The sequence below is a fragment of the Cibotium barometz genome, chromosome 17 (genome assembly GCF_041138505.1).
Source record: "Cibotium barometz isolate CiBa-2024 chromosome 17, ASM4113850v1, whole genome shotgun sequence".
NCBI classification, from domain to species: domain Eukaryota; kingdom Viridiplantae; phylum Streptophyta; class Polypodiopsida; order Cyatheales; family Cibotiaceae; genus Cibotium; species Cibotium barometz.
This window is the reverse complement of record NC_141062.1, coordinates 49,953,213-49,976,586: the sequence shown is the minus strand read 5'-3', so window position 1 is coordinate 49,976,586 and position 23,374 is coordinate 49,953,213. Positions and strand designations below refer to the sequence as shown.

The 23,374-nt window shown below is 40.3% G+C and overlaps 1 protein-coding gene across 2 annotated transcripts; it reads right to left on the bottom strand.

Annotated features, from left to right (window-relative positions):
• Window positions 1-21,497: 21,497 nt before the first annotated feature.
• Window positions 21,498-22,919, bottom strand: LOC147630136 (uncharacterized). 2 transcript variants are annotated; one of them, XM_086810927.1, is made up of 4 exons: window positions 22,627-22,915; window positions 22,440-22,538; window positions 22,098-22,246; window positions 21,498-21,897 (listed from the first exon to the last, which is right to left on the bottom strand). In XM_086810927.1, the coding sequence occupies exons 1-4, from the start codon at window positions 22,820-22,822 to the stop codon at window positions 21,742-21,744; spliced, it is 600 nt and encodes a 199-aa protein (XP_086667053.1). In that variant the 5' UTR covers window positions 22,823-22,915; the 3' UTR covers window positions 21,498-21,741. The 2 variants fall into 2 exon arrangements, with proteins under 2 accessions (XP_086667053.1, XP_086667054.1); XM_086810928.1 differs by having other exon boundaries at window positions 21,756-21,892; window positions 22,627-22,919.
• Between the last annotated feature and the right edge of the window lie 455 nt (window positions 22,920-23,374).

Below are 23,374 nucleotides of genomic sequence, written 5' to 3'. Positions count from 1 at the left end.
TTATAGTCTATTTCATAAAGATCAAGCAAAGCCTAGACTTTCTTTAATATTCATTAGCGTAATATTTTCATCTAATTTTTCTAAATGTAAACATATAATAATTTTAAAAACATCGTTCCATCTAACACCATGAACCACCCATGGCCCAAACCAGCTTGGACTATGAAAAAAGCGATGCTCAAATTCTGTAGCCAAATTCACCCTTTCCTCAAAGGAAAAAATACTCCTCATGAAAAAATGCAAGTCACCTCTTTCATCTCTGTCAGTTATACATACATACATACATATAGGTAAGTAGATGCATGATTCCTGTGTGCATGTGTTTATAAATCAAAATTATAGCTACTGTGTGTGTGTGTGTGTCACCATCTGTGTATATGTATGTAGTCACACACACACACACACACACACACACTCTCTCTCTCTCTCTCTCTCTCTTTATGATTCACATGCTCCTCATAACTAATTTATGATTCACAATACATAAAATAGAAGTTCCCATAGCTATATTAAAAAAACATAACATGGGAAACATACATCTTGAATTTGCTCTCTATTTAAAATACATTACACTATACAACTTTTGTAATATGTACGTGCATCCATGTGTGCTCTACATGTGTGTGTGTGTGTGTGTGTGTGTGTGTTGCTCATCTTGAACTTGCTCTCTATTTAAAATAAAAAATACATTATGCTATACAAATTTTATAATATGTACGTGCATCCATGCATGCTCTACATGTGTGTGAGTGGGAGTTTGTGTGTGTGTGTGTGTGTGTGTGTGTGTGTGTGTGAGGAGGAGCGAAGAGTAAGAACTTTTCTCATCCTCACTTAGTGATGTACTAGAACTTGTTTCATTCTTTGACTTTCTTTGGTTAGTCAGTTTTTCACTATGTTTACCCATGCGACGGGATCGAATTTTCTTTTGGGTTTTTGTATCCTGTGTCGCACATATGGGTGTTGAAGTTTGTGTGGTGGTCTTTGATGTGGATACTTCTACATCATGTATAGCTTTTGGCTCTTTTGTCTTTATGTCCCCTTTTGGGTTTATGTCCTCTACAGACTCCTTTTTCCTGTCTTTTGCTTCGACCTTGGTTTCGACAGATTTTTGTCCCTTGTTTTTCTTGGGTTTAGAAGGTTTTGTTTTCTCTTTTGGATTCAGTTTTAAAGCATGTTCTTCTACCCATGTTGAGGTATTGTCTTTTACACTCTTTTGGACTGTTTGTCGTGCCTTGGCTTGTAAGCATGTAAGCACATTCAATGGTACCGTGGCTTGTAAGCACATTCAATGGCACCGTGGCCAATTGCCCGTTTTGCATACTTAAGATGTTAAGAGTTATATTTTGTGAGACAAGTTGCATTGAAGCAACTTGTCTTGGGAAATCTTGGAACATGTGATCAATGCCACATTGTTCACACATTGGTTGCAAGGTGTCAGTGACTATGGGCATGGAAGTATTCCAATCTGTGCACTCTGCCACCTTGTGAGGTCCACGATAATAGAAACACTGAAGTGTCCGATTAACTGCTCTCCTGAGCAGTCTCTACCCTTTTGACTATTTCTGTTTGGTGCACACGGGAGATGGAGGTTTTGAGTCCATTGTTGGATGAAGCGGGACACTTTTTACTATCATGGTCAAAGGTTTTACAATACATGCAGTATAGAAAAACAGGTGCCTTATATGCACAATGAGGATTGGGATGGTCATAGTGATTGCATTCAACACAAGGCATTTTGCTCGTCATATTTATAGGCATTAAGGATGTCTAATTTTGAAGGTTTTCATCCTCTCTTCGAGATGTTGGATGTAAGGTTTTAAGCAAGGCTGCATAAAATTCTGGAAATGTCAATTCCGAGATCGATCTTTCTTTTGCCATTGCTTCATTTGGTTTAGATGAGTAACAACTCGTAGCATGATCATCCTCTAGCATGTTGTCATCTAAATGTATTACTTCTTTACAACATTGATTGAATGTTTCCGGATTGGATACAATGATCAAGTTATGCTAGCTGTTATTCTTTAAGCCCATGATGAAACATCTCCTCAATTGAATATCGTTTAATCTTTCCCATTACTCACAACGCGAGTCCAAGAGTTTTATCCGAAGGATAAAATCTCTAATGGATTCATTTGGTTGACGTTCAATTGAATAGAGTTGTGTTGTTGCACTCCACTGATCACCTTGTCTAAAAAAGCCATGTATAAAGGCTGATTTGAAAGTTTTGAAGTTAATCTTGATCGCTGGGTGAAGACTGAAGAGTAGGTGGCCGACATATTTACAAAGCCACTTATTAGCAGGGAGAAGTTTGAGTACTTCGGTACTATGTTGGGAGTACACGGGATGAGCTTGAGGGGGAGTGTTGAGAGCTTTGATAGCCCAAGCTCATCTACATCTTCATCTATGGCAGTACATCATGAGCTTGAGAGGGGCTGTTGAAATTCAAGCTTGATGTCAGCTTGTGCCAGTTGCACTATGTGCCAGTTGCATTATGTGCTAGCATGTTAGGTAGTAACATGTGTGAGACATAAATGACCACGTCCAGCTGGTCATAGTGTGTGGACATTAGCTAGGGTTAGCTGTGAGTGGACACAACACAAGTAGTGTGTTGTAGATTATGGATTATGGCTTTATGCATTGTGTGAGAAGGGAGATGGCTTCCCTCTATGGTTAGGGTTTGATAATACATTAGGGTTTGCTCTTGTGTGTGTGTCTCCTCTCCCTCTACCTGTTTTTCATCACACTAGATACAAGTAAAAGATCAAGGAGTAAAGATCCATCGAGCTCTAGCAAATGAAGGCATTTGGAGGATGAAGAAAGACTTCCCCAGCTATCCTTCATATAGAATATTGATCATGAACAGTTCATGCAGGAAACTATGGAAGGTTTAGATGGACTCTTAACCTTGCCACATACTGGAGTGGAAGGGGCTGCAAAAGCACAAGTGCACCACTATGGGAGCATGAGCAAAGGGTATGCTGCCACCTCCTCACTACACACATGCTGCATGATCGTAACGCTGCACTTTGGAAGCAGGTTCTCACGAGTCAAACACACAAGTACTGACTTTAAAGGAACACTAAGCCAAACTATTGTTCAGAGAATCAAAGAGAATACGAACCTTAAAGAAAAGCTGGAACAGGCTAAGGAGCAACTCCAGAAGGAGGATACCCACAACCACGAGCTCATAGCTATTCATGCCCAGCAAGTACAGGAACTCCAGCACAAGTCCATGGCCAAAGAAGAAGAGCTGCAAAGCCAGATCCAGCAGTTATCCTCAAGTTTGAAGGAAGTGAAAAGTAGGGCCACTCACTTACAACAAGAAAGAGAACAAACAAACAAGGCACATTTAGAGAAAGTGAGAGCTCTCAATGATGCCATAAGTGCCAGTCAAGTTGAGATGCAAAGGATGGTGATAGCACACCACAAGAAGCAATGGCACAAGTCACCCAACAGTTACAAGATAGTCAGAGGCTGGCTGCCAAAAGACTTCAGAGAATCACAGAAGCTCAAGAAAGGGAGGCTACAACCAGACGTGCCCACCAAGAGGAAGCAACTCGACAATTCGAGGAGTTGGATGCTGCAAATGGATGGTCCGCAAAACCACAATATCAAACCTCCTTAGCACCAATGACTCCCATCTATAAGAGTTGGAATGCCAATTGGCAATACAGGACCGAAGTCAACAACAAGAACCTACGGATGACATGTGCCTACTCCTTGAGCGATCCTCGGAGATAGGTCAATTTTGCCAGTAACCCCTTAGGCCCCTCCTCAAACTCTTACTATGTTTTTGTCTATACTAACCCTCTCCTTACTTCAATACGAGATATAAATCTATCTGAGGACCTAGGCCTAGGTGAACTAACCCTCATTAAGCAGAATACTGAACGCGATGCTGACCCCACTATTATAATGGAAATTTTGCGCGGGGAGATATCGTATTAACTAATCCATAGGATATCTACTTTTATCCATTACATCCTATTGTGTTAAACCTTCGTAGTTGGTGTCAGCAGCAGGTACTACAAAACTCTGAAATTCTGGGCAACAATGTCAAAAAATTAGACCTGTTTGTTCCATATGACATTCCTGAGACACCGGCCAACTATGAGGTGGTAGCACAAAGCTATCAATGGATTATAAGCCATGGGTGGCTCTCAGTCTACAATACTCACCAGCATTTAAACTTATGTGAGTCTACCTTATATCACCTTTTTGGAATTCTCAAACTATACTCTAATGTCTACAAACACTTAGAATCCATGTTAACCAATGTACTCTACACTTTTGATGCCACTCATATTGAATATCCTAACATAAATCCTGAGGATATCCTTGACCTTCAAGAGTTTATGAAATCTCACAAACCTAGCCACCCACCCTCCAGCTCAGGTCATGGTCAGGAAGAAGCCCCATCTCATCTTCCATCTCCACTTACCCAGTATATTCTAATGTCGCTAGTAAACTACTTAATCCCTATCCTAATACCCCACCTACTATAACAAGTCTCAGGCCGCCGACTACATCTTTTCTACTCTCACTCCTCATTAGCAGATAGATTTTCCCACTAACCCTCTTCCCTCGAGGAGATACTGGCACCTCACCTGTCTCCCCAATAGCAATTTTAGGAGGTACGCTATACTGTTCCCCAAGAAAACATTGAAGCTTTTATTGATGATACAATTTTGGAGTCATTATTTGGTGCAAAATATGAAGGCTTCATTCAAGATGGCAATCCACTGTTAAAGCCAAAGCTGATGTTCAAGGTATTAATGCAAATAACACCATTTGAGCCAACTCAAAGGATTCTACCCGAAGCCTACTCTGAGGTCACACTAACAAAACCGCCTTATATAAACACATCCAACAAAAGATTACTATGGTGAACCACAACTGTTGTGAGACAATGATCTTTCCAATGGCTGAGCTCGTAACCCTTGAGGTCTCCAAGCTCTACAACTCCTTGAGAAGAAATTCCATCGCACCTCTCGCGAGCATTGTCACACCGCCATGTTGCACTACATGTACTCATCCCTCCTCTCACCTCACTTCACTTCACTCATACACACTCACTAGCATGAATAACAGAGAGAGATTAGCAAAAGCAAGACTCTATTGCACAATGGGATAGTGTTTTGTATTATAAGAGATATTCACTATATACATGGCCATAAGTGTTCACACTCACTTAAACTATGGCCGACCGGGCACTTTAGGATCATAAGAGGCCTAATGCTATTACAATGACTACTCTCATAATATATCCATGAACTACATCGCTTGGGACTTCATCCTAACTTACTGCCACATGCTCTTAAAGTGGAAATCTTCATGAGTATTCTATAGGACCATTACGGGTGCCCGTCCCAAGTTGTAGATTTGGACACCATTGCTTCATATCTTGAATGTATGAACTTTTGATGTAAGGTAACTTGCGGTAGCTCTTTGTTAACCCTAGGAATGGGTTAATATTCCCTCCTTGCTGATGCTGATCGCGTCCTTGTGGCCGCGTTGAAGACCTTTGTGTGAGGAGAATTGACAAGCTTTGTTGATTTTTTAAAATGTTGAGTGACTTTCAATGGTCCTTGTTTCTCCGAAAGGAATAATAAAGTCTAGTTAGTAAATGAAAATGTTAGTGATTAGCGGGAATTCCTAACGGGTGGGGGTGGTGGGGGTTTTGCAAAGTGATTGCATTTTTATATTTTTGTGAGCATGTTTTTATATGGTTATATTTTTTTCTCACTTTATTTTTGGCAATCATAAGTAGATTTACATGTGATTTGTGTTAGTTGTGAAATTAAGAGATGTAATAATGGGGGAGAAGAGAAGGAAGGATATGGAGAAACGTAGACAAAATCATTAGAACGAGATTGTGATTCTGAGTTCCTTATCTGGTTCATTGAAGTGACATTCATCATTTGAAGAAATTGGCCTTCGATGAGATGTTTCTTTTTGTGGTAGGATTCTTGTCAAATGTTGTTGAGTAGGACCTTTTCTTGTAGGCTTCTTTCCATGTGTTTTTAAATGAATTTATGTATATTTAAATGCTCTATGAAGTAGAGATACATGAAGTACATTAAATGAGTCAAATGGAATCTTATTGAGCCATTGCTTGTTGAAGTAGCCATTGGTTGGTGAGGCTTAAAATAATTATGTCAACTTGCGAGACTAATATAGATATCTTTACTAAGGATTAGAAAACAATGTGTTGTGAAGATTTAAGTTTTTGTTTGGAGAGGTTTGTAATTTGAAGGAAAATTCCAGGCGATGGGTTGTACCATTGACTAGGCTGTTGTGCCCACAATGGCCCCCCCATCTAGAGATGTACTTGGAACGTTGTCGATGATGAGGTTTTAATGCAAATGTCCTCAAGTGCATGAGGATGGATTTGTACTCATGGAGCAGTTGTTACATTAACTTAGCCAAAAGAATAGTAAGCTATAAGCTTAACAAAAGTGTATTGGTTATAAAAGATTGTTGGGAGTTTCTTATGATCATCCTACCATTTTTAGGTAGGCCATTTGTGTGAGTCCCTTGTGTTTTTCTCTCTTAAAAAAAAAACTACCTTGCGAGCAACAGGTTCTTGTGTCTACTCTCCTTTTTGTGAGAATAGGTTCTTATGTCTGTCGTGTAGCTTTTGCACTCATGCTTATCATACAAAGCGGTGAGAAGAGCATTGTGAGTTTATCCTTGATGCGTTCATAGGTCTTTGTTTGCAAACATGGGGATTGATTCTTGAATTTGTGGCTCAATTGTTGTCAAGGCGGTAGGAACAACTAATGATTGGTTTCCATTTGTGGTTACCAAACACACAAGCTCTTGTGTACGTGTTTCCTGTAACGATAGGGATTGAGTGGTTTGCTTGGTGTTGCTTGGGTCTTCATTCTTATAGAACTTTAGGTGAAGCTGTTGGGGTTGAAGTCAGTGGTGGTGAGGCTTTCTTCACTTTGTTTGATCTTGACAACCATGTGATGGTATTACCATCATAATACCCTTGTTGTTGAAGCACGCTCATAGGCACCCATCTTTGATGAACATTAGGAGTTAATGGTTGATGCCCTCAAGGTTTCTTTCTTTGAGCAGGCTTGGGGCACTTCTTGATGTGCTTGGGAATCCAATCTTTGGGTATTACCTTGGTAGTACGCTTGAGGTTGCAGTAATCTTTTTAGTATCCACACTTGAGTTACCAAAGTTCTTTGAGGAGCTCTCTTAGGTTTTTGTGGATGATATTATGGAGTACTTTGATTCTCCCTTAGTCTTTGAGTTTTGCATTGAGGAATAGGCTTTGATTGTCAAGCCACCCAAATTGGATTGGCGCCTTCATAGTACCCTTGAGCTACAAGTAGCTGCTTTTCCACCCACATTTTGATACCATTAAGATACCTTGATTTCGATTGTCGTAGTGGAGTTTATTTTTTGGTGGAAATGGAAGGTTTGGGGCTCTCCTTCACATTGGTGGGCATTGGGGTTTTGATTTTGAGACACATGGGCGTTGTTGACGAGATGAGGCTTGATTCTCTTGTGGAATGGCTTTCAATGTTGAGGCTTTTGAGCTTGCAGCTTTCTCCTTTGGTGAGGTTGGTTGATGAGGTGTTGTCAAGATTGAGGCTTTTCCTTTGAGTTCCTATTTAGAGATACATGGATTTAGGTTGTCCCTAATAAAAGCATGGATCGAGCTCTCCTAAACAAATTTCTAATAACAAGACATTTACCTAATCATTAACTAATATTAGACTAATGACAACACTAATCTAAGGTGGATAAAAATGAACAAGACTCATTGTGATGATGAGTGTGTGCTAATTAAGTTTAGAATCAAGTTCAATTAGGTTATAAGATGGAAACTCGTACTCATAAAAAGACTTGAGATGTTGTGCTTGTATTCCATTGCTTGAAATGTCCTCCTTTTATATGAGGAGAGTACAACTTATCTTTTCTCTTGCATGTGGGATAATTCTCACTTGGTGATGTGCCTTCTCATACTCACTCCATGTTGAGAAAACGTGGTGCTCATGCTAGATCAAGTGTGTGGAGGAGAGGGACTCACAAAATACAAGAACAATATCTTGCTTATTAAGTTGTTTATGAATACAACTAGGTCTTGCTCAATACAAAATGCCTCATAGCTCCACCTTTAAATAGATGAGCTAGTGGACCTTAAGTCCATTCACACTCACACCCTTCTCTTCCCCTTCTACATAAACTTAGTCCCTTAATACCCCCCCTCAATACCAACTATGAAAGGATGGAATAGGTGGTATTGGACATAGGATGCCTTTATAACATTAGGCGTTCAAGGTTTGGAATATAGGTGTGATTACATTGAGAATTAAAACAATTTCTCAGCAGAGGTAGAGGCTGATACAAAGTTGGCCTCTGACTCTTTGTTAGGACATTTAGAAGTGATATGTCCCGTTTGTTTACACTTATTACATTTCATTTTGTTGGGATATTTGATCCAATAATTATTTACCAAATGACCTGCCTTTTTGCAATGGGCACATCTTACTTTGACCACTTGATGTGACAAAGCTTGTTCGATAGTCGATGAAGTGGTTGCATTTGAAGATTCAGCTGCTCCCTTTGGCCTCTTTTCTTCATCAAGACATGATTGAATGACTCCCTCGAGGGTGGGATTAGGTATGTTCTTTAGGGTGGTGACCAAGGTGGGGTACACCTTCTTGACTGCTTTGAGCAAAACAGCCACTACATCATCTTCATCCATTCTCGCATTCACTGATGCAAGTTGAGCCATAAGGCCCTTCAAGTGAGAGATGAAGGCTCCAATGCCATCTCCCTCTTTGAGTTCCAAGCTAAAAAATTTGATTTTGAGTGAGATCTTGGAATTCTTACCACGAGCTCCATAGAGCTTATCAAGCTCATCCCATTTCTCCTTTGCAGTCGGAAATTGGTCCACATGGTGAATGAGAGCCTCATCAAGATGAAGCATGATGATCGCTTGTGCCCTCTCATCATCTTCAATATCTTCAGCCTTTGTTCGATCAATAACCTTAGAGCCAGAGATGAATGGCCAAAAGCCTTTGGACATTATCTTGTACTTGACAAGGACTTGCCAAGTGTGGAAGCCCTCTCCCGAGAACTTCTTGATTTGAGTGTTATCCTTTGACATTGGGTATTGAAAGAGATTATGAGAGAGAAATAGGCTGATTATGAAGAAAAAAACCAGAAATTTATGATATTTAGGCTTAATTAGAAAGAGAGAGGCTTATGAGAGTGCAACAACCCTAATCAAGTTGAGAATGTTGCATAAATAGGAGATTAAAATAGTAATTTTTATGGTTTAACACTTAGGGTTTGTGCTTAATTACTAATTTTGATGGGGATTAGCTACATTAGTGTTAAAGAACACTTTGGTTGGTGATTAAGATCACCATTAGTGTGTAGAAAATATAATTAGTGTGTAGAAAACATAATTAGTGCTTAAAAGCATATTTTTAGTATCTAATGATACTTATTTTGGTGATTAGTTCACCATTAGTGTTTAATAATACTCGTAGTATTTAAGAACACTTTAGAATAACTTTTCTTTGTTAGATTAATAGCTTCATTAGTGTTAAACAACACTATTAGTGCTTATAAGCACATTTTGAAAGCTTTGAAAGCTTGAAAGTTGATGTTGATGATGGAGCTTGATGAAAATGAAGCTTATGGATACCTCATGTGGTTGGCACCACTTCAAACTCAAGAGAAGAATTAGCAACACTCATTCACAAACTCACTTGGGTGATTAGAGTAAGGGGAGAAAGATTAGAGCAAGAAAAAATCAATTATGAAGCTTTAATGGAAAGCTTGCATGGAGAAGGAAAGAGGCGACTGGTTTTTCTGCTGTAGCCGGCGAATGGAGCGACCATTGGAGTCAAAATCTAAACTGTAGCTCCTAGACACATTGGGCTTCAAAAGCCCTAAAGCCTTGCAGCCACAGCAATCGCCTACACACGGCGTATTGCTGTACGGCCAACAGCGTAGCAGAGAACAACGTCGGTCTGCACAGGTGGGAATGTCGCCGCGTTGAAGCACCAAATCTTGCAATTGGATGTACGACCATATTCGCCCACGCCTCTTCTACACTTCTCTAGTTGGAGTCTCCTCAAGATGTTACCTCTACAAGCTAGTAGAGCTCCTCCATTGCCAGGGGGTTGAGCTCCACAAGTAGAAGATAAGGAAAAATGAAGCAAAAAGTGACCTAATCTACACCACAAGAGTCCTAATCAACCTAGGCTCTAGATACCATGTTGAGAAAACGTGGTGCTCATGCTAGATCAAGTGTGTGGAGGAGAGGGACTCACAAAATACAAGAACAATATCTTACTTATTAAGTTATTTATGAATACAACTAGGCCTTGCTCAATACAAAATGCCTCATAGCTCTACCTTTAAATAGATGAGCTAGTGGACCTTAAGTCCATTCACACTCACACCCTTCTCTTCCCCTTCTACATAACCTTAGTCCCTTAATACTCCATACTTTTCTTGTGCTCTTTGGCACCACATTTCTCAACACACCTCCTTGGTGCCAAATCTTTGGGCTACTCAAGATGGTTGGATGTCGGTTACAAAATGTTGTTTGAATTTTTACTTTCTACATTCCCCTATGTGTTGTGAACAACTTTGGCTCATGTGCTACTTTGGCACTTCCCCCTCTTAATGCTACTGGCTCTAGGTGAGGGACAAATTTACAGCTTGGGTACGTCATTGGTCTCCCAGGGGCTGGTTATAAGCACTTTTTGTAGGAAGTAGGATCTACAATTTTTTGTTAGTGAGAGGATTTTTGATTGCGTGCTCATTTAGCCACTTACAACAATTATATATACGACTCATGGTTTGACACAAAAACTTTGGTGGGTTTTAATGATGCCCAAGTTGATGATGGCATAATGTGAATAAAAAGATCTTATGCATCCATGACGGTGTGAAAGGCATCCATGATGCTCTTGTTGATGCAACCCAAGTACAAAAGATGAGGCCCATATGAACAACCCCTTAATAAAGGGTTTTTACACGTGAGAATGGCACCTTAGGTTAAAAAATAAATTTAAAAAATAATAAATATAACCTTATCTTTTCATGCTGCGTTCTGGGTTTTCTCTGCACATAGCAGCCGCCTGCTTCCAACTGCACTATCAGCTCACCATGTCATTGAAGGGCATCGAGTTCTCTCCTTCACAGCAGGTCTTACACGTGTGTTGCCTACTGTGCCTTTCTCATTCTACACTCTATTTCTTCAAGTGCACAAAATCTTTATCGTGTTCGACTGTGGACGAATTGTTACGCTTGCTGCTTTGCTGCGTGTTTGCTACTTGTTTACAGTGCTGCTTGAGCTACATCTTAATTGCTTATGTGCGGTGCCTTTTCTCTTGCTGATGGGCAGCTCTACGCGATGATGCTCATAGTCCTGCACATAAACTAGCATGGATGTGCTGTTTCACTTCTTTCTTTCACTGTTCTTTTTCACAGTCGCCTTTTCTATCTCTATGCTGCTATCGGGCTTGCTGCTGTGGAGGTTTACTTCTCGCGTACTCGGCTTGCTCTTTGACGGCTACTTGTGTTGTAGGTGCTTTCGCTACCCTATGGAAGATGTAGTAACTGCACAGAAGCTGCCTTTGATGTGTGTTTACAGCCTGTGCAAACAGACCACGTTATGGCCTTCTTGCCGCCTATGAGCTGTGCATTAATCTCCAGATGGCTGCCCTTGATTGCTTGGACTTGGTCGGCTTCTTGCGTTAATCCTATCTTGAAAAGCCATGGATAAAGGCTGTTTTCAAAATTGCCCACAGCATCAATGCGATGAACCATTGACTACTAGCCTTTCCCACTAAGCAAAGGTTAAATGCATGAACCTTGGTGGGGAAGTTTGGATTTCCAAAAGCTTCGCATCTTTGTTTAAACATTTGTATATGAATTGAACATGATCAGTCGTACTATCGTACTTGCCCATGATTTTGGAAATTTGTCGGTCGTGTTCTTGTATGAGTCACTAAGGCCATGTGTGGGTGCTAATGTGGGTAGGGACTCACTTAGTCCTTGGGCAACCCCCCTTCCTAGATTAGTCAATATGTCCAAGGTGTAGGCATCTAGGAGTTGCAAAGGGTTGATTTCTAGTCCTTCTAAAGGTTTAGGACTTGTAGTAATGCTAGGAAAAGGACTAAATCTTGGAGGGATGAATGTGACAGGGGGTGTAAAACCCGATGACACTTGTTGTCAGTATGGCAAATGGTATTGGGAGTTGCATTTAGGACATGGATCCCAATGGCTCTAAGATTTCAGCCATTGGATTTAGTCTGGGTATGAGCCCACGTAATCCCTCTATCATTGCCATATCTTGATGTTTAATTGCTCCTTAGTGAGCAAGCAAGTACAAGTGAGTTTTTTTTTTTGCTTTTTATATTTTCTTACAGCAACCCATTAGCCTCAAGAGGCCTGGCGCACCCTTCCTTGGGTCAAATGAGTGTCCATTTGTCTGGATTTGCTTAGGCAATAAGCGCACGTGAAGGATCTCTTAGAGATATTTTTCCAAAAAAAGTGTGTGCCACTGGTGTTCCAGATGGAAGTCGAGGTCTTAAAAGCGCATGTGAACGCCCTCTTAGGATGAAATTTTTCAAAAAAAGTGCATGCCAATAAAATTCCAGATGGAAGAGGAGGTATCAGAGACTATTTTCCATTACTATCTCAAGATCATTTTTTTTCCAGAAAGATTTTTCCTGATTCGCAGCCTGTTTTTGAATGTGTTCTAAAACAAATTTGAAAAAACTCTGTATGAGAGAGTTGTAGTAGTTTTAGAGTACTACAACTTTATCTCTTTGAATTTTTTTTTGTGATCTTGTAAGATTCCTCCCTCCAGCTTTTGAGGTGTAAAGGTATAAGAACCTCCCCTTCTGATCTTGTAATTATTCTCCTCTCTAAAATAGAAGAAAGATCCTATTTTACCCTGTTTTATCTTGGAGAGAGAAAATATTTAGAAAGAGGTAATCTAAAATTGAGATATTTTTGGATATAAAAATCTTCCTAGTGTCTAAAATGGTTTTCCCTAAAACAGAAATTCGAAAAGAACTTTCTAATGTACATTTGAAATTAATTGAAAATGTGTATAGACCTTAGCCTAAGGGTCAAGATTTTCAGAAATTTTTAGATTATGGTCCAATTAAGGTTCCTATGGACCAATTGGATTAATCCAAGTGTGGGGATGAGATAAATCCAATGAATAAAATAAAATACCTAAAAATGAGTAAATGCCCACATAAGATGAAGAGTTGACTGAGTACAAGGTTTATTAGTTAAAAACTATGAGATATTACTAAAAAAATAAGATATTTTGGTATAATGATACATTTTTGACACCTTGGTAAGGAGGGAGGGAGACTTCAAGAAGGCGCCTATTTCACACATGTGGTGGAGTTTTTAATTCAATAAAATTGTGATATTTTTATCTCTCCTCTCTCCTGGATCAAACCAAATCAAAAGGGAGCCAAACTAGGTCCAAATTTTGTCCAGCTAAACTGAACTTGAAAAATGCTAGAAATAAGTTACTACCACATGCTCTTGGAGCGAAAATTTTCATAAATATTCCATAGGACTATTGCGTCCATCTAAGTTGTAGATTTGGACACTATTGCTTCATATCTTGAATATATGACCTTTTGATGTATCTACCTTGACTCCTTGATGTAAGATAATGGCAGTAGATCTTGTTAACCCTTGGAATGGGTTAACAAGGGACCTTTGGCAAGACTATGTGTGATCTCTACCATGTCCATCATGCAACAATAGAAACTCTGGTCTAGGCACATCCATCAAAAGGGCATAGCATGACTGACTCACAATAATAACCAAAGGCATCACTTATATAGTGATAATTGTTGCTATAAATAGCTAACTTGGTATAGATAACTAGTAGCCTAGTTTTATTAATCTTGAACCTTAGCCCTCTACATCTGCCTACTATTTGTAATCCTAGGGTTTCCTAATCCTACTAGATTAGGCTCGCTAATCTAAGGATTAGCTCCAGGTACATAACATACTTCCTCTCCTCAGACGTTTATGCATCTGGATTGTTTTGATTGTGGACCTTGCAGTCTGGATGCTTATAGCCTATCCCATCCACCTTCTTCTGTTTCTACTTTTGTTTGCAATGCCCCTTGAAACAAACTTTATTGAGCAGTCCTCGCCATACCTTGGCTTATAGGCCCTTTTATGTTTTTCACCCATGCATGGTCCAATCTGATTCTTTTGTCTGCCTGTAAGAACTGCATGTCTATAGGATGTGTCTCTAGATACCTTTCCCTGGTCCTTTTCATTGTGTCTATAGCCATGCTTGTTGCAAAGGTGTGGGGCTCTGTCTGCTCTGGGGTGATAGTGTCATCTTCAAAAATTGTTTGTTCTAGATCTCTTGGCATTCTTCTCCCACTCCGAATCCATTTCCACCCATAGGGTGGTATGCGGGTTGGTTCTGACCTTGGCACTCCCCTTTCTCTGTTTGCTAGGTGACTCCTTTGGCGAGGGGCACTAGGAGTATTTCTCTTTGAGTGAGCTATTGCCTCCTCACCCAGATCTGGGAGTCATAAGAGCCGATTATTTCCCCGCATGACTCTAGATCCGAGGGAGGGGCTTCTTCCTTGTCCAGCCCTACTGCCTAGGAGCTTCTCTCACCTACTGCCTTAGGCACTTCCAATTGGTTCATGAGTTTCCCAAATTTGTCCCAGTTAGAAGGCCTCATGGCACCCACCTCCTGTGTCGTTTGGACCAGATTTTGCATGCACTTAAGGGCAATCTCCTTCCAGATTTTGCATGCACTTAAGGGCAATCTCCTTCCAGACACCTATGTTTTTCTGGCTCATTTCTTCTTGTAATTTTTTCTACAGGTCCTCCCTTGCCCTTCTTTATCTTTTGGCCCATTTTTGAAGTTCTACAACATTTTATCCTTGGACTACACTTCCTTCACATGTGCCTTTTTCATAGCCTCTATTTGACCTGCTTTCTTTCTCAGGTCAACATTAGCTATCATCAAAGTGACGTTCAGCTCAGTTATTGTCATTTTTCCACCTTTGCCTCTTGTTACCCTTACAGGTGTACCTGCCTTCACTTCCTTTTTCAGGGCCTTTGTCTTACCATCCTATTTCTGCTGTTCTTTTTTGTGTTAGTTCTCCTAGACCTATATCTTCAGATAGATTTATATCATATTGAAGTAAAGAGAGGATTAGTGTAGACAAAAACAAAGAAAACGTTTGAGGAGGGGCCTGAGGAGATACTGGCAACAACTATCCCAACTCGGAGGCATGCTCAAGGAGGAGACGAAGATCATCACACTAGGTTCCAGCCCGCTGACTTCTTTCTTGGATTGTGAGCTGGCGCTCTAATTCTTGTAGGCGGGAGTTTGTGTTGCTAAGGAGGTTTGAAATGGACGTTTCTCTGACCATCCTTGAAGCATTCCTCAAATCTTCGTGTTGCATCTTCTTGGGCTTGCTGGGCACGCGGTTGCTTCCCTTCCCTGAGTTTCGGTAATCTGTTGGAGTCTTTGGACTGCCAACCTCGAGTGTCTTGAAGTTGTTTTGTAAGTTGGGTCACTGTCTCTTGGTGTGCCAACTCATTTCTGTGTGCTTCTGCCTGGCTTGCACTTATTGTTTCATTAAGAGCTCTGATCTTCTCTGCATGAGCCTTGTTGGTTTGTTCCCTTTCATGTTATAGATGGTTTGCCCTCTCCTCCTCTGCGCATGAGTTGGTGTTACAAAGCTTCTTCCTTGGCCCTGGCATTGGCTTGGAAGTCCTATACTTGTTGTGCATGGGGTGTTGTGAGTTCCTTTGTGTGGGTGACTTCTTTCTGGAGTTGATCCTTCGCTTGTTCCAATTTGGCATTGAGATCAGCATTCTCCTTGATCCTTTGTACTATTGTTTGGCTTAATACCATGTTATTATTATCCAATGTGTTGTACCTTTTCTCTCGATCCTCTATAGCTTTCAAACTCTTCATAATAATGACCTCTTTGTGGGTTGTCTCAGTTGCCTGCAAGTTTGCCTTTAACCTTTGTACTTGTGCGGATGTATCTTTTACTTGCTTCCAGAGGGGCAGTGATGAGATCCATTGTCAGTGATGAGATCCACTGTCAGTGATGAGATCCATTGTTGATCCTTTCATTGTCAGTGATGAGATCCATTGTTGATCCTTTCAATAACATGATCTTTTTCCCCTTCCCTTCTCATTTCCTAGCTAGCTTCTTTCTATCTCCCTTCAAGATTGTGAATCTCTTTTTCCAGATCTCTATCTCTTTTGCCACACATTTTCCTTTTGCAGCTCTTCTCTACTGGCACCTCCTTTGCTGCTGCCAGCTTCTTTGCCCACTTGGCCGGTTTCTGATGCTTCCAAGGCCTTTGTGGGCTCCGAGCCTACTATTGGGGCCACATTCGAATTTCTGGACCGCCCCTTCAAATCTGCACCTCTTGATAGTAGGTGGGGAGCCAACTGTTTGCAAGAAGGTGTGGGGGCTTGCATTACTATAGTTAACTTTTCCAGATACTCTCCCCACACCTCTATAAGGTCATCTATTGCATGACCTTCAAGCTTTGGAATAGGGTCAAGGATATGCTCAAGTGGAGTCAGTGGATCATACTCGACCAATTACTCAGCACCTTAACACCTTCCTCACAAGCTTTGGAATAGGGTCAAGATTACGCTCAAGCGGAGTCAGTGGATCATACTTGACCAATTGCTCAACTACTAGCTCTAATTCAACTTGCACGCCTTTCTCACAAGATCTTGGACTTATTTCATTCTCTCTTTCTCCAACATAGGGTTGGGATACTCCTTGAGCTTTATTGGAAGGTTTTAGTAATCTATGGGAAGATTTGAGTGGGAGAGCAGTCTACAAGGGGGGTAGCTAAGGATATCTTGTCAAAACCACTTTTGATGGTCATGATATCATTGTCCTTGACAATTGATTATGCATTATGTTTTTGTGTGATCTCTTTGAGGTCTTCCTCTTTTTAACCTCTGGTACTAGTAGTTAGCTATTGTAATCCTTGGGGCTTACGCCTCAAGCTCTGTTGTTGCTTGCTTTTTAAGTTGATGCTTGAGATTTTGATTATTGGAAACCTTGGATGTTCCCTTGATTGCTGCCCTCATCTTGGCTTAGAGCCTTATGATGGCATTAAGGGAACTATTTAAATAAGTTCTTGTACACTCAAATAGTTAAGGCTATGGAAGTTGAGTTCTAGCAAACACCGAGCGAGATTTTTTGAGCGAACCAAAATAACCAAGCGGAATCCATCAAAATGACACACAATCAACCAAGATATGAGGGTACTTTATCGCTATGTAACAAAACCAAAAAACGACAATGCATTGTACACAAAAGAACTTTGATATATTTGCAGCTTATGTGAGTTTAATATCGAAAGACTAACAATCAAACAAGATACTAGGAAAAAACATCGCCCCACAACAAAATCGAAACACAAATATAAGAGCTAATCTGAATGACTAAGATGAGTCACACTCATCATCAATGAAGATGTTGCGCCTTAGTTGACGTTGTTGGACATCCTTCTTGCACCATTCATCATCCGCCATAAATCTTGCCATTGCTTCATCATACGTTGTGGCAACACACTTTTCCAAGAAACCAAACAGTATGTTAACTTTCAGAAATCACCACTCAAAAGATAAACTGATAGCATCAAAACCAAAACCGTGTCATATATGTCCATGATATGTCAAAACATACACCACATCAAAAACTCCTAGCAATCAAAAACCTATCATAAATATCCATAAGTAGTAAGAAATGTGTAGCTAGTGAAGGTGGAGGGCTCACTAATCATCGAACGGGTTTGCACCCACATTTTTGTCCACATCCTCATCTCCAAAATATGTAGAATTATTCTCCCTAGGCCACTTCCTAGTGTGAAGAAAAGGCTGAACATAAGAAGTCATAAGTCTCTCATCCATGTCAATGGATGCACAAACATGCCCTATAAGCAAACATGTCTTGAGGATGGGAGCTCTGCCACATCCCAACTCAAGGCAAATACCTGCTCGTTGTCATAATAACTCCAGAAAACAAGCAAGAAAGCTCTGGCTACTCTCAAGACTCCCTCACCATGCCTCTCTTGAGGGGGCCAATGCCATATATGCATCCGGCACAATCAGAGTAGGGTAGACTATCACGAATGTAAGATGGCAGATGCATCCCACGATGATGCACCATCAAAATCACAAAAGTGTCACATTGAAATGTCAAGCAACATAACTGATATTAGCATAACTACAACTAACACATTTTTAACAAAACATACAAACAAGCACACACTAATCTTACCTCGTTACGTAGCCCAACAATCTCAAGGTAGCCATATGCATTGTGGTGAAGCACAAAAATGCGACGTACTATCACCAAGTCTGAAACTTGACAGAACCTCTCCACCCACCCAATTGAATCTCCTACAACAAAGTGAGAGGAGCGACGATTCCTTTTGTTGTGTTGTCTATATTATTTGTGTCTACTTTCTTTGCGATAATCTAATATTGTGATGAACTATTTTTTGTTGTTGTGGTGTCTATGACTTATGTAGTTGGAAGGCATGGTGGTATGGTTACAACTTCTTTAGTTAGTAACTATGGTGTTATGCTGGGTGGAATATGCGATTTGTGATGACATAACTTTTGATGTGCCATCTATGTTATTTGTGTCTATTTTCTTTACAACAATGTAGTATTGTGATGAACTATTTTTTGTTGTGGCGTCTATGTCATTTGCGACACTCTTGGATGAAAATCATTGTGATAAGGTTACGACTTCATCGTTTGGAATGTTTTTCAAGGAAGGCATGGTGGTATGGCTACAACTTCTTTAGTTAGCAACTTTGGTGTTATGCTGGGTGGAATATGCCATTTGTTGATGACATATCTTTTGTTGTGCCATGTATGTTATTTGTGTCTACTTTCTTTACAACAATGGAGTATGGAGACTTTCAATTCTGAAAATCAGAATTCAGCCAGCTTCTTAGTGTTTTGGAGAGAGAAAAATACTAGGGTAGATGGACAAGAAAAACTTGCATGCGTGGAAGTTTAGAATGACCAATTTCCTAATAGATAAAGGAGTTTGGGACTATATTGAAAGAGACAAGGAGCCTCTAGATGTCTGAAGAGAATGCCACTCCAACAGATATAAAGGCATTCAAGGATCAAAATCAGGGTGCAAGGAAAATCATGTATTGGCTTTCAATTAGTGTCAACACAATGATAGGACACATACATGATGCCAACACTCCATCAATTGCATGGTAGAACCTGGTGCAGCCATTCTAAACCAATACAAAGGTAAGGAAACTATAGCTAAAACAAGAGCTACATATTGTGGAAAAGAAATCTATCAACAATGAGTATGCTTTAAAGATCAAGGGCATTGTTGAATCCCTTGGGTCTATCAATGTATCAGTGGAAGATGATGATTTGGTGAGTGTCTGTTTGAATGGGCTTGGCAAAGAGTACAAGCCATTCAGGACCTCCATTGCAGTCAAGAGAATATTCCCAACTTTCAAGACTTGGTGTCTACGCTAATCAAAATAGTTAGTCCGGATAGGATTCACTCATCAAAGGATTTCACTCTAGTGAAACAATTTCTAGAGCTGCATGGAGTGGGCCTAAAACTGATTTTACACTTGTATGTTCTACTCAAGCTATAAAAATGAAGTTTTTTTTTTCTTAAGTTTATTGATTTTTGAATCTCCTCTTTTTTTTTTTTTTTTTGCTAGGCTTACATCTGTAGGTTCACGCATGTAGACTCACATCTCTAGACTCATGTATGTAGGCTCACATATCTAGGCTCACGTCTCAAGACTTAGTCTTTAGGTTCACATTTTTTAAATATGAAATAGGCTTACAATTTTTATATTTATGAAATAGGCCTACCTAGGTGCATACTTTTATGAACTAGGTCTATGATAGGATTAGTGTGCACTTATTAAGTTTTCTTAGAAATTATAGCTGGTGCCTAATTAATAGTGGTCATGAAAGTGAGTGATTTTTATTATCTTTTGTTGATTTTGCATGCTTCTAAGCTACCGATTCAAATAGTGTAGGAAAAAAAGTACTAACAACAAAATCACCAAACCAACTACCTACCTTATAAGCATCTCCATAAAAAAGAATGTGATGAAATTTCATGTTCTATATAATATTCATGGCCTTGATAACCTTTGGTACCAAGTATCAAGTCATAGCCAATTAAGCCACAATTCACCAACATCAACACACAAACCAACCATAAACACCACCTTAATTATCTTAAGTAGTAGTAGCTAATTAAGCCACAATTATCACCAGCATCAAACACACAAACCAACCATAGACACCACCTTAATTGTATCATTCTTGATAATGACTTTTGTGCCTTAACAATAATTTAAACACATCAAGTGGACCACCCTCTTACATGCAAAATGAGACCTGAAACACATTAAAAATCCCACAGTAAGGTTCATAACAAACTCATGAGACAAAACCTAAACTATGCCTTAAAACCTCATGTATCTCAATTTGATGAAGGCAATGTATCTAACATGAACACTTTATAATCATGATCTTTTTAGAACCTTAACTAAGGAAGCTTAAAATGACCTTACTTACATGCACTCTTTTTCCATATAATTTTTTAGCAGATGACCACTCTAATGGTAGAGACACCTTAGGTTGCTAGTATTTCATTAATTCTTTGTTGCTTTAGATTATTAAAAATTTGTGTGGGAATAATTGGACTCTTCCATGTATGATGCTCGAAAACGGCTACTCGAAAATGGCATGCTTTAGGATCATATGAGAGTTTATAGACCAGAATCTAAATGTGCATGACAATCAGGAGTTTCATCCCCCAAAGCAATATACTAGCCTTTTTTTCTTCTTTGCCTTCTTCTATGGGCCACTTAGAATTCCATGGCTAGTTTTACATGATTTTTGACACACTTACACTTAAGTAAAGGCCAACACCATACAATATCTCATCCCCTTACCAAGTAATGCTAGAGGGCGCACAACCACAGTTAAAAAAGTCATAAAGAGGGCACGGCCCTTGAAACCATAACAACCACTTCAAGATTACACAATTGAATTAATGGCAGCATGCATATAATTGAATCTTTTTTTAGAGATTTACATACCCACACCCATAGGTGTGCCTTTCCTCCGTACCCCTTATGATGAAGCCCTTGAGATCACAAGAATCTTTTTTTAGAGATTTACATACCCACACCCATAGGTGTGCCTTTCCTCCGTACCCCTTATGATGAAGCCCTTGAGATCACAAGAAATGAGACTTGAACTTGGCACCTCCACCTTGGGACCTCCAAGTCTAAACTAACTCACTAAGAACAAACTCATGCAATTATTGTGGAGGCGCCTCCATCTCTTGTTGGAGGCTAGAGGAGCATGCAAACAATTCTCTCATTGTGGAGCACACAACAATGAGCTAACATTAGTCACGGAGCTAGACAATGGCAATCAAATTGAACATTTATTCATTTTAATTTTAAAATTATATTTTGTAAATCATATACAACTGAGAGGAGGAATGAGATATAGCAAAGCTTTTTTGGCCCCCCTCTATTTCTAGGAGGCCCCAAAATGCTCCATGGAGCTTGTGAGGGAGTATGCACCACAACAGCGCATGAACACAACCAACACCACCATGGCACGTGAACATAGCCTTACGTGATAAGTGTGAAATCCACAAACTTCTACACGTTTATGATGTCAATTTTGGAATCTTTTCTCTCACAAGCGTTGCACGATAACTGCCCCGCCCCCTTACAAGACTTGCAAGGAGTACCTCTATCGTTGGCTCTAAAGATGTGTTCTTTTTGAAGCCAACCCATACTCCATCTGTCTCTATCCTGTGCCAAAAGAACCATAAAATCAATGATGGCACAGGCCTAGATTGATCACAAAGGGGGGCAAAGAGAGAGAGGGGAGGGAGGGAAAAAGAAGAAGAAGAAAGAGGAGGAGGTAGGTGAGTGGAGGGGAGGGTGGGGTGTGTGAGTGAGTGGGTGGGTGGGTGGGTGTGTGTATGTGCATGTGTATGTAGAGAGAGCACCTTGAGATTTTGTGCGTTGAGCCAAAATCTAGTGTTTTGGTCGCAAGTGGCAACTAATTCCAAGAACCAGTCTTTTCCCTCCTTTTGCTTGGAGGCGACCTCAAAGTGGCGCCATCCAAAGGTGGTCTCCATTGCTGTCCATTTGGAGCCTGCCCAAAAAAAAACAATCATTAATAAATGAAGATAATCCAGTTGGAAAGGGGCTTAATTATTTCAGATAATCCAATTGGAAAGGGGCGGGGCGTAATTATTTCAACTAATCTAAGTGGGGAAGGGTAATTAACTGTGTGTGTGTGTGTGTGTGAGAGAGAGAGAGAGAGAGAGAGAGATTGTGTGTGTTACCTATGATGCGAACAAGGTCCACACGGTTTTTGGCATGATAACCTCCTTTGCCTAGAACACCCTTTCCACCGCAGCTCTCGCAGGCGACGGTTCCCTCGCCTGCACGAAGCCATACCAAGAAAAGGGTTAAAGCGCACTGTGTGAAGCAACAAAACAAGGCATTACAAGAGTGGAGCATAGGAACTACCTCTGCAGAAGCGGCAGGGAGCGGTCGGGTAGATCAGCTTGAGGGGCTTCACGAAGGAATTGGATTGTTCTTCTGCGCAGGCCGGGCGCACTATGGTGGCCGCGTAGGGAACTACCCTGCCTGCCAGGGGCTTCCTCCTGTAAAACAATGGAGAGAACCACACATGATGATGGTGAGGAAGCACCAATGGCTTCATCTCATGGCCACCGTGGATCTGTGATCAGCCTTACATCCTCTTATTTCTTGTAAGGTGAGGGGTCACCCGGTCAACAACTCTCCATGGTGTAAACGTAGATAGTGAATTAGATTTCCTAAACCTTACCAAGTCTAAGGTTAAAAATGTTATAACGGGTTTGTTTAAAAAGCCTATAAAGTGTACGGTTGATATTTTGTAACGTTGCAAAAAAAACAACTTGCAAATGATAGGAAAATGACTACACAAATTGCAAAAAGAGAAGTGTATATGCAGGAAAGCGAGAAACGTGATTTCTATAAAGGTTACAACCACCAGCGAAGTAATTACATGTGGAAATGAAAATGTAGCACATAACACTACACAACACAAGCTTCCTCAGTGAGGCCAACAAACCTACAGACTTCAGGGGAGAGCGGCACAAATTCATCTCCATCCACGATGGCTTTTTTGAACTTATATGCCGTCTCCCATACAGATAAATAAGATGTGCTATAGTCATGCCGCGATTGGGCTTCTTGGTCATCATAAATGACTATGGGATTCGCTTGAGTT